The following is a 12,352-nucleotide window of genomic DNA, read 5'->3' as shown; positions in this document are numbered from 1 at the left end:
CAGCAGTGAAAACCATCCTTTTTGATTTGGGGTTGGGGGGTGGGTGTTTGGTTTTTGTTTATTTATTTATATTTAAATGTAAGGTCTTACTCTGTCACCCAGGCTGGAGTGCAGTGGCATAATCATAGCTCACTAGCCTCAAGCAGTCCCCCGCCTCAGCCTCCCAAAGTGGTGGGATTAAGGAAACTATTCTGTGTAAGAAGAAAGGAAAGAGTTTCAGACTTGCTGTCATTTATATAAACGCACCAACCCATTTGCCAACCTACTTTTTTTCTTCCTGCCTCTATCCACTTCTTGTACATAACAGTATTTCATCTCATAATTAACAGCTATTAACTGAAGGAAAATTATGTATGTAGATTTCAAGACCAATGTGAGAACAAGTTATAGTGGCATTCACGGTTATGTGACTGTGTCAGTCACCTTAGACTTTAATAAGGGCAATATCTGAGTGGGCAAGAATGAGGTTTTTTTGTTCACAGATTTTCATAATTTATGATAGTACATTATTTATCTCCTGCTATCTAAAGCCTTGGATTTCCTAGGAATATGAGGAAATCTATAATAGTTAAAACAAAGAAATTTCAACTTAGTTTGACAAAATGTGTAAGAACAAGTGAGGATTCAAATAATGGTTGGCCATTTTAAAGAACCTAATAATATGTTCAGGAGAATATATATCCCTTATGTGGCATACTTAATATATACGCTCATTGGCCGGGCACAGTGGTTCACACCTGTAATCCCAGCACTTTGGGAGGCCGAGGCAGGCAGATCACGAGGTCAGGAGATCAAGACCATCCTGGCTAACATGGTGAAACCCCATCTCTAAAATACTAAAATACAAAAAATTAGCCGGGCATGGTGGCAGGCGCCTGTAGTCCCAGCTACTTGGGAGGCTGAGGCAGGAGAATGGCATGAACCCAGGAGGCGGAGCTTGCGGTGAGCCGAGATTGTGCCACTGCACTCCAGCCTGGGCGACAGAGCGAGATTCTGTCTCAAAAAAACCAAAAAATACATATATATGTATACACACACACACATACATGTATATACATATATATACATATATACACGTGTGTGTGTGTGTGTGTATATATACTCTCATTATAGTATCAGTCACTACACTCCAGCCTGGGTGACAGAGCGAGACTCTTGTCTCAAAAAAAAATTAAGATAAATAATAATTTCAGTCACTAATATGAAAGTCATTTTAAACTATTGACCTTATTCTAGGGAGAATCCAAAAGTCTTCTTAGGTCAAATGCAACCAAAGCATATGATTATAGAAATAGGAATGACAAAATGGTTAGCTTTTTAAAAGTTATGGATAATTCCTCTAACACTACACTACTACACCCATTTTCAAAGTGCCCTCATTGCTACTTTCAGTGAGCCTGAAAATACAGCCAGTGAGTGCTGCCTCTGCCTAACAGATCTCAACAACAAGTCTCTCATCAACATCCACCATAATACAAAACTGAGACTGGTCTCAAGTGTACCTTTCATAGGACAGACATAAGTTTTAATATAGTATAGACTAAAAGCAAATGTATTAAGATGCAGTCTAGCAGTCTCTCTTTCCATTTTAAAAGAAGTCAGTAATCATTTAATTTCTATGTCTAATCAGAGTCCTTTAATGAATCAGAACTTTCTTTTACAAAAGTCACTGAGGTAGAAGGAATCCTCTCTGTCAACATTAGAATGGAGAATAATTATCCTTTGGTTTGTAAATTTCACCAGGCGATCTCCAACAGCATCTCCAAGCAATGTTCATATTACTCCGCCCAGAAGACAACATCAGGCTGGTAAGTTAGTGGTGTCATCATAATTTTCTTCCTCAAAAGACTATCTAAGATAGCCAGCCAACATTGAACAGTCATTTTTACATCCCAGCATAGTGCTGGGAACTATGTGAAGTAAGAGAGAAGATAATGTGGAATGTTGTGAAATAATTTAATGGTTTAAGACTGTTGGTAAGCACCAGTTTGTAAGTTATTAACTATAATAACAATTGAAGTTCAGAAAATCGAGAAAAACCTTGGGGATTTGACCTAGATGAGGAAGGTTTATGTAGTCAGCAGAGCTTGAGCTGACTCTTGAAAGATGATGAGGTTTGGATTGGTAGAAAGAAATTATTCTAGATAAGGACTTAACTAGCAAAAACACACATAGAGAAGGACAAGGAGGGAGTGAAATGGCCAAAGATCGATGCTGGCTTCACACTCAGGAGACTTGGACTTAGGTGCTAAGTCATATGATACTGAACAAGTTACTTTACCCTATCTATGCCCATTTCCTCATCTCCTGACTACCTCTTCTGTTGAGAGGGTCAACTGGACATGAAAACATACTGAATAGTGCAAAATGCTGTCTAAGTATGGGGATTATTATTGGGAAGATAGAGACTAGAAAACAAGGCAGGCAAATATGGATTTAGTGCTATAAACTGGAGGTCTCAAACTGGCAGTGTATAGGCCAGAGATATGTTTTGTTTGGATCACAGCGTTTTTTTAAAAAACTGTAAGCCAGAATTTTAAAGTTAGGTGAGGTCTAGCATGGGTTCTTAATTTACCATAATCCTCTTTTTGAGACAGAGTCTCGCTCTGTCGCCCAGGCTGGAGTGCCATGGCACAATCTCAGCTCACTGCAACCTCCGCCTCCCAGGTTCAATCAATTCTCCTGCCTCAGCCTCCCAAGCAGCTGGGATTATAGGCACGCGCCACCACGCTCAGCTGATTTTTGTATTTTTAGTAGAGACGGGGTTTCACCTAATTGGGCAGGCTGGTCTCAAACTCCTGACCTTGTGATCCACCCGCCTCGGCCTCACAAAGTGCTGGGATTACAGGCATGAGCCATGGTGCCCAGCCCCTGTTGTCTTCTTAAGTCAAGTGTCACCATTTGTCATCATTCCTGCACTGTTGTAGTAGTACCTCCAATAAAACTAGGAAAACAAAACCGAGATGAGCATATTTCTTTGTGGAAATTGGAAAGTATTTCTACCCATTCAATATTCACGTGGCTTACTTTCCTTATTTACATTTCCCATCTGAGCCTCTTAGGAGTGTCCAATCATTTGACTTCCCTGGATCACATTGGAAAAAGAAGAATTGTCTTGGGCCACACATAAAATACACTAACACTAACGATAGCTGATGAGCTTAAAAAAAAAAAATCAGGGATATCTCATAATGTTTTCAGAAAGTTTATGAATTTGTGCTGGGCCACATTCAAAGCCATCTTGGGCCACATGTGACCCATAGGCCATGGGTTGCACAAGCTTGCTGCTTGCTCTAGATTACTAGCTAAAGGTAGTACCTCTCCCTTTTCAATAAGCAGTTGTGAAACATCACAGGTTTTTCAGCCAAAGAATGCCATGGGACAGCTATAGTAGTTAGGGAAGATTCCTCAGAAGCTAATACAGAATAGAGAGGAGGAAAAGATCATTTTAAATCAGGGAGGCCTGCTAAGGTAGTTATTGCAGTAATCTAGGCATTTGGTAATAAGTCCTTTGATTAGAATATATAAAAATTTAAAGGAATCCTTTCATAGTTGTTTTATATCTTATTTTTAATTTTTTAAATGTTTTATATCCTAACCAAAAGTAACATTATACATTTATATAAATCTTGTCTGTATTTCTTGATATATTTCTTTCTTAAATAATTATTTAAGGCTGGGCGCAGGGGCTCACGCCGATAATCCCAGCACTTTGGGAGACTGAGGTGGGCAGATCATTTGAAGTCAAGAGTTCAAGACCAGCCTAGCCAACATGGTAAAACCCTGTCTCTACTAAAAATACAAAAATTAGCCAGGCGTGGTGGCACACACCTGTAGCTACCCAGGAGGCTGAGGCAGGAGAATCACTTGAACCTGGGAGGTGGTGGTTGCAGTGAGCCAAGATTGCACCATTACACTCCAACCTGGATGACAGAACGAGATTCCGTCTCAAAAAATAATCATAATGTTATTATTGTTATTTAAAAGGGAACAGGGGGATGCAATTCTTACAGTATTAATAATCTGGAGTGGCTGGGGTGTGGTGGCTCATGTCTGTAATCCCAGCACTTTGGGAGGCCGAGGCAGGAGTTCAAGATCAGCCTAGGCAACATGGCAAAATCCTGTCTCTACAAAAAGTAAAAAATTAGCTGGGCATAGTGGCATGCCAGCTACTCGGGAGGCTGAGGTGGGAGTATCGCTTGAGCCTGGCAGGTCAAGGCTGCAGTGAGCCATGATCGCGCCACTGCCCTCAACCTGGGCAACAGTGCAAGACCCTGTCTCTAATAATCATCATCATCATCATCTGAAGCAATGATTCTCAAACTTTAAAATATATCACAATCACCTGGAGAGGTTTGTTAAATCACTAATTGCTGGACTGCACATGCACAGTTTGATTAGTAAAGGGGAAGCAGAGATAATTTGTATATTTAAGCCAGTTTTGAAACACTGCTGATGCTGCTGATCCAGGAATCACACTTGGAGTACACCTCTTTGAAAACCCATAACAACAATCATTTGCACATACGCACATACTGGATGCCCAATAAATATTTGCTGATAGCTTTCAACATTTGTGTGTTTGGGTAAAGCTAAAGCTTTAAAGAGATCTAATGTCACTTTATCATTTTCTCATTGATAACCTTCTGGAATTTGGTGTGAACCTCTAAATATTAAAATAATTTTAACTACATAAAGACTTGGAAGAACATGAAGGAAGCAGTTATGAAGGCAGAGCTGGCAATTCTTTTCTTACTAAAATATGCATCTTCAGCTGCTTTACATTTATAAAATAAATTCAGAAAATGTAACTTACGCCTCTGAATTCAAAGTTCACATGACAAGTCATTTTACAGTTGTTTTGAATTGTTACAAACACATAGTCATTATGTTTCAGATTATTGAGTGAGTCATCTTCAAGAAAATGAGTCAATGCATTGTATGACTTTGGACAAATTAGCACTTCTCTAACTGAAAGGAGCATTTGTAGACTCAAAGCAAAGGCTTTTGTTTTGAGTTAAATTTGGAATGCTGAAACTCTTAAGATTTGTGCAGAAGGTTAAAAGTTTGATAGTCAGCTGAAAGTCTTGCCTTTTTTTTTTTTTTTGAGACGGAGTCTATCTCTGTCGCCCAGGCTGGAGTGCGGTGGCTCAATCGCGGCTCTTTGCAACCTCTGCCTCCTGGGTTCAAGTGATTCTCCTGTCTCAGCCCCCCGAGTAGCTGGGATTACAGACACGTGCCACCATACCCGGCTAATTTTTTGTATTTTTAGTAGAGACGGGTTTTCACCATGTTGGCCAGGCTGGTCTTAAACTCCTGACCTCAGGTGATCTCCCCATCTCGGCCTCCCAAAGTGCTGGGATTACAGGCGTGAGCCACCGCGCCCACTAAAAGTCTTGCCTTTATTTTTTAAATAACCCAACCAAACCACACATTTTGCTTTAGCATTGAAAACAGGACGAAGCCAATCTTTTCCTCCAGGGAAGCTCTGTGTTCCAAATACAGGCATCAAGCGTTAACTTTAGTACTCAGGAAAACTGTAACTAGTAAAATAAAGGAAGTGGTTTTATAGTACTCTTGCACGTTACCAAAGATCAACCATTTAATTAAAACAATAATCTGAGAAATTAAGAATTCTCAGGACATTTGAAGTAACTTCAATTGATGTTCTTAACTAAAGCTGAAGTGCTGATAAGGTACAAAGAAGTCTTTTGAGTACTTTGCAGGAGAATTTAAGAAAATGAGGAGTTTTATTATTTTGGTTTTCATCATATGTTGCTTCTAAAATGGAAGTTGGTTTATTTTTTCTAGCTATAAATCTATTATGTGGGTTTTTTTTCTCCCAGTCAAACAATGCAAAAAGGTATAAATAAAGTAAAAATCACTCTGTATTCTACATTCTGAGAAAATCATTGTTAGCAATTTGTATAAGCATCCTTCCACTCTTTTTAAAAATATGTATATATGAGAGAGAGAGTGTAAAGAGTGAGAGGAAGAGCGTTGTTTTGTTTCTACAGAAATGTGACAAAAATAGAAATAACTTTTTGTAACCTACTTCCTTCATAGTTTATCATGGATGTCTTTCCATGTCAATAAATAAATCGTGGTTTTTAATGGCTACACGGAATATAATTAATATTTAAGAATTTCATAGAGACAGACTGATTTAAAAAAAATATTCAGAGACTTCCTCAAGTTCTAATCTTTTTCTTTTGAAGACAGTGTTCTTTAGTCTACTAGTGTCACAAGTGAAGCCTGTTTTAATTTTGGCTATTGGTTTTGCTTCATTCTTTTGACTAGCGTTTAATATTTACATACTTTTGGAACCTTTCTCCCTGATGGATTGGGTGAACTGCCTGTCTTAGACACTGGGTCTTTATAATGTAGTTTACTGGGGGTAATTAATTTCTTTTCACAAAGAGTCTTACATCATGCACGCAGTGGCATGCATGTAAGACTCTTGGTATAGAGAAATTCTTTTGTTTTTTTGTTTGTTTATTTTTTTTGAGACAGAGTTTCACTCTTTTGCCCAGGCTGGAGTGCAATGGCACAATCTCAGCTCACCACAACCTCTGCCTCCCAGGTTCAAGCGATTCTCCTGCCTCAGCCTCCTGAGTAGCTGGGATTACAGGCATGCGCCACCACGCCCAGCTAATTTTTTGTATTTTTAGTAGGGATGGGGTTTCTCCATGTTGGTCAGGCTGGTCTCGAACTCCCAACCTCAGGTGATCTGCCTGCCTCGGCTTCCCAAAGTGCTGGGATTATAAGTATGAGCCCCTTTGCCCAGCGGTGAAAAGAAATTAAAGGCAAAGGTACAGTTTAAGCTTGAGGAGGAGTATTTCCTGATGTTAGATGATGCTGAAGAGAGAAGCTCTTTTTTTTTTTTTTTTTTTTTTTTTTTTTGAGATGGAGTCTCACTTTGTCACCCAGGCTGGAGTGCAGTGGTGCGTTCTCAGCTCACTGCAGCCTCTGCCTCCCGGGTTCCACCGATTCTCGTGACTCAGCCTCCTAAGTACCTGGGATTACGGGCACATACCACAACGCCCCACTAATTTTTATATTTTTAGTAGAGACCGGGTTTCATCATGATGGCCGCGCTAGTTTCGAACTCCTGACTTCAAGTGATCCACCCGCCTTAGCCTCCCAAAGTGCTGGGATTACAGGTGCGAGCCACCGCTCTAAGCCAAGAGACGCTCTTTTATCAGGTGGTGTTTGTAAACTGCTTGTAATTAGGTTAAGCATTTAAATCAGATGCCGAGGGAATAGCATTATTCTTTGATAGATGAGCTTTGAAAACAGGTTGGGTTTTTCAGGAATAAAGCAGAGGCAGGGGATGACTTCTCAGACCTACTTCAGTCCTAAGACTGCTGGATCCAATTCACCTGAAACTTGTAATAGGATTCCAAATTTAAGCAGTAAATGTAGTTTCTTGGAAATATAAGCTCAGTTACTATTGCTGCCAAGTTTTAAAATCCAGAATATTGTTTTGTTCAGACAATTAAAATGTACTTCAGTAGTGTCCTTTTCAAGGAGAACTTTAGTTGATGAATGAAATGCATCTCAATTGTCTTATTCCAGTCATTGATTTCAATATAAGTTCTGGAAACTGAAGAAACATTGGAACTGCTGTCATTTTCAAAATTAGGGTATTATGAACAAAATTGCCATTTTAAATTTATTTGATTGTGTTAATAAATTAAATTACTACATTTTGCTTAATCTTATCTCCAGTGGAGGAATATGAAATAAACCTCAAACCAGGATGGGCATTAGACTTTTCCTTATGGCTGTGGCACATAGATTTTTAATTCCTTAACCTAGAATCTTGAAGCTTAAAAGGAACTTTTTTTTTTTTTTTGAGAGTCTTACTCACCCTGTTGCCTAGGCTGGAGTGGAGTGGTGTGATCTCAACGTACTGCAACCTCCTCCTCCCGGGATCCAGTAATTCTCCTGCCTCAGCCACCTGAGCAGCTGGGATTACAGACACACGCCACCACACCCAGCTAATTTTTTTTGTATTTTTAGTAGAGAGAAGATTTTGCCATGTTGGCCAGGCATCTCGAACTCCTGACCTCAAGTGATCCGCCTGCCTCAGTCTCCCAAAGTTTTGAGATTACAGGCATGAACCACTGCGCCCAGCCTAAAAGGAACTTTAAATAGAGTCTTGGGTTTATCCCCTCACGTTTCAGAAATTTTTCTTCAAAGATTTTTATCTCATCCTTCTAATTAGGAGATAGGTGTTGAATTAATACTGTAGGTACTATCTAGAGGCCTGTGATCAAATTCCAGGAACTCTTAAGTGCTATTCTTCCATTTAAGAAGCTTAAAATTGACCAGTCTGGACAACATGGTGAAACCTCATCTCTACCAAAGATACAAAAAATTAGCCAAGCATGGTGGCAGGCACTTGTGGTCCCAGCTCTTTGGGAGGCTGAGGTGGGAGGATTGCTTGACCCCAGGAGGCAGAGGTTGCAGAACACCCCATGCATTCCAGCCTGGATAACAGAGTGAAACACAAAAACAAAAAAGAAGCTGAAAATTGAATGGATCTGAAATATGCATGGTATTCAAGCCTAAGTCAGTATGAAATGGCTGGGGCCCTTCTCATTAGGTTTGGGAACTTCTGTTACAGTTTGAGTAAGCAAGGGCGAGCCAAACATTTGAAATGCTTTTGATATTATAAAATAAACTTTTTAAAAAGAGACAACTGGCCGGGCGAAGTGGCTTGCGCCTGTAATCCCAGCACTTTGGGAGGCTGACGCAGGTGGATCACAAGGTCAAGAGATCGAGAGCATCCTGGCCAACATGGTGAAACCCCGTCTCTACTAAAAATACAAAAAGTAGCCAGGTGCAGTGGCAGGCGCCTGTAATCCCATTTACTCGGGAGGCTGAGGCAGGAGAATTGCTTGAACCCAGGGGGCAGAGGTTTCAGTGAACTGAGATCACACCACCGCACTCCAGCCTGGGCGACAGAGTGAAATTCAATCTCAAAAAAAAAAAAAAAAAAAGACAACTAATGTTTGCAGTGAGTATCACTTACAAAGAAACTCTTATAGCCCACTTCTAACTTGGCCTGGTAACTTGCATTATAGGTAATACTTATGAAAGTTATATTTTTCCTTTTATCAGCTTTGACTTAGCCAATCAGTTGCCACTGGTTGGTGTAGGAGCTGTAGATAAATTGTCAGAAACAAAGTTCAGTTGTTCCCAGGCCATTTGTATTTGAGCCTTGCCAGAAATTCTTGGAGGCTTGACAGAGAATAAAAGAGCCTCTAACACATTCAGGAAACTTGGGCCAAGGGAGGCCCAAGTACAAATATGTAATAATATACGAGATCTTGTTTATAAGAAATTCTAGTTTACCTGCACCAGGATTTCTGATGAATTAACATGTTGTAGAGTGTTTCCCCAATCAGAGAAGGAGTCAGTACTGCCTCCCAGTCAGCCACATGTACATTTACTATTTATTCATTGTTGTGTGTGTATAATGTCTCACTCTTGATCCCAGCCTTCTAGATCTTAGTCCATTTAAATGTTAGTTCCTCTTAGCTTCTCATAAGTGAATTTGGTTTTAAATGCTCAATTACTTCATGAAACATGAAGTCAGAAGTACAGTTCTCTATGTTATGCATTTGGCATCAGAATGGTAAGCATTACATTCTTGTTATATCCATTCTTATTAGAAACAAGATTTAATGTAGCCACTTCTGCCATTTATGTTTCCCTAAATTTTCCTAGGAGTATCAGAATAGAGACAAAAAGATAGCCACGGGAGTCTCACCTCTGCCTTGCTAAATGGGTCATTTGAGCTGTGTAACTATGCCTCTTTTTGCCTTGGCCTGGCTATTTTGGAATAGTGACAGAGTTAAGAGGAGGGAGACTCTAAGAACAGCAGCACTGAAAAAAAATTCCAAATAGAAATTTCTGACAAATATAATGAGCCAGTTGATGGATTAGAATTCGGTTTCTCTAAGGAATAGGGGATATTTTACACAGAAGAATTTGCCTCCAGAGCACATTTTTCTGGCTACAAAGATCTGTCATTTTGCCAGGTGGGTGGTTCACGCCTGTAATCCCAGCACTTTGGGAGGCCGAAGTGGGTGGACCACCTGAGGCAGGAGTTCGAGACCAGCCTGGCCATTTGGCCAACATGGTGAAACCCTGTCTCTATAAAAATACAAAAATTAGGCGCGGTGGCGTGCACCTGTAATCCCAGTTACTCAGAAGGCTGAAGCAGGAGAATCGCTTAAACCCAGGAAGCAGAGGTTGCAATGAGCCGAGATCGCGCCATTGCACTCCAACCTAGGTGACAGAGGGAGACCCTGTCTCAAAAAAAAAAACCGGGTGCAGTGACTCGCACCTGTAATCCTAGCACTTTGGAAGGCCGAGGCAGGCGGATTGCCTGAGCCTGGGCAACATGGTGAAACCCCATCTGTACTAAAATACAAAAAAAAAAAAAAAAAAGGCCGGGCATGGCAGCATGTGCCTGTAGTCCCAGCTCCCCAGGAGACTGAGGCAGGACAATTGCTTGAACCTGGGAGGCGGAGGTTGCAGTGAGCCAAGATCACACCACTGCACTTCAGCATGGGGGACAGAGCAAGACTCCGTCTCTTAAAAAAAAAAAGCTGTCTTTAAAATTATTATTAACAAATGAAAGAAGAGTAGCCTAGACTATACACTCGATGAGGGCATAGATCATGTCTCTCTCTTCCACCTTTGAATCCTCAGCACTTGGCATTGTTATTGTATATGTATAATAAATATTTACATAAATATTCATAATATATACATAAATATATGTGTAATATTTGAATGTGTTGCCTGTAGTTGTTTTATTTTTAAGGCTTATAAGATGGCTTTGGGAGGCCAAGACGGGCGGATCACGAGGTCAGGAGATCAAGACCGTCCTGGCTAACACGGTGAAACCTCATCTCTACTAAAAGAAATACAAAAAAAAACTAGCCGGGTGAGGTGGCGGGCGCCTGTAGTCCCAGCTACTCGGGAGGCTGAGGCAGGAGAATGGTGTAAACCTGGGAGGCGGAGCTTGCAGTGAGCTGAGATCCGGCCACTGCACTCCAGCCTGGGTGATAGAACAAGACTCCATCTCAAAAAAAAAAAAGGATACCTTTTAGAACTTACTAAGAAAATTTCCAAACATATTAAAGTAGAAAGTACATCCTCAGCCAGGCGTAGTGACTCACACCTGTAAAAAAAAGAAAGAGAGAGAGAGAGAGAGAGAAAGAACGAACGAACGAACGAACAAACGAACGAACATCCTCATAAACTCATTACTCAGCTTTTTTTTTTTTTTTTTTTTTTTTTTTTTTTTGGACCAGAGTCTCACTCTGTCACCCAGGCTGGAGGGCAGTGGTATGATCTCAGCTCACTGCAACCTCTGCCTCTTGGGTTCCAGCGATCCTCCTGCCTCAGCCTCCTGAGTAGCTGGGATTACAGGCATGCGCCACCATACCCATCTAATTTTTTTTTGTATTTGTAGTAGAGACAGGGTTTCACCATGTTGGCTAGGCTGGTCTTGAACTCCTGACCTCAGGTGATCTGCCTACCTGGCCTCCCAAAGTGCTGGGATTATAGGCGTGAGCCACCGCACCTGGCCATTACTCAGCTTTAATAACCATCAGCCTTTTGCCTGACTTCTTTCATCTATCCCCACTCCGTGTTAAATTTTTTTGTTGGAACATTTTAAAGTAAAATTCAGAAACCATGCCATTTCACTCCAGGTACTTAAGAAAAAGTCACAGTAACCACAATGCCATTATTACATTAACAATAAATCCTTAATTTCATCTAAGACCCTGTCCATATTCAAATTTTCTGAGGGTCTTTTTAAAATTTAATTAAGCAACAAATTAAAACTTTTGACAAAAAATGAGAAGTTTCTGAAAATGCAATCCCCTTTAATTATCATTGAAACTTAAGAAAATCTTATAGTGCATTAACATGCAGCAGTTCAGTATAGCAAAGTCAATACTCCCCTTAGATGTTGCTAATAGTTTGCTCCATATTATAATTGTTTGTGGGAATTGCATCTCTGAGACCAATGCTCACATTCATATACCTCACATTTCCCTCTTCAGTCTTTATTACGCACTGTGGTAATTAGTATAAATTACGCTAATAACAAACATCTTATTGAGCATTTACTGTGTGCCAAGCATGGTGCTTTACATGTATTATTTTATAAGATTCTTAAAACAACCAGACAGATAGGTATTATTATATCTCCCTCCAATTAATTTAGTAACTTACCAAAGGTTTTATAGCTAGTATACAAGCTGAGATTTTAATTTATGTCTCCTAACTACTGACTCTGCTGCCTTCCTGAGTATGCTAA

The 12,352-nt window shown here is 40.2% G+C and overlaps 1 protein-coding gene across 7 annotated transcripts in view; it reads left to right on the top strand.

Moving 5' to 3' along the window:
• The window catches only part of SSH2 (slingshot protein phosphatase 2), a 311,909-nt gene that overhangs the window by 237,464 nt on the left and 62,093 nt on the right, over nucleotides 1-12,352 (top strand). For all 7 annotated transcript variants that reach the window (XM_030922916.1, XM_010367962.2, XM_030922917.1 and 4 more), the window contains one exon: nucleotides 1,744-1,808. In XM_030922916.1, coding sequence (XP_030778776.1) covers nucleotides 1,744-1,808 — 65 coding nt within the window. The remainder of the gene's footprint in view (nucleotides 1-1,743; nucleotides 1,809-12,352) is intronic.

Source organism: Rhinopithecus roxellana, chromosome 19 (assembly GCF_007565055.1).
Source record: "Rhinopithecus roxellana isolate Shanxi Qingling chromosome 19, ASM756505v1, whole genome shotgun sequence".
Classification (NCBI taxonomy): Eukaryota; Metazoa; Chordata; class Mammalia; order Primates; family Cercopithecidae; genus Rhinopithecus; species Rhinopithecus roxellana.
The sequence above is the reverse complement of the archived record's forward strand: the minus strand, read 5'-3'. Positions and strand labels throughout refer to the sequence as shown.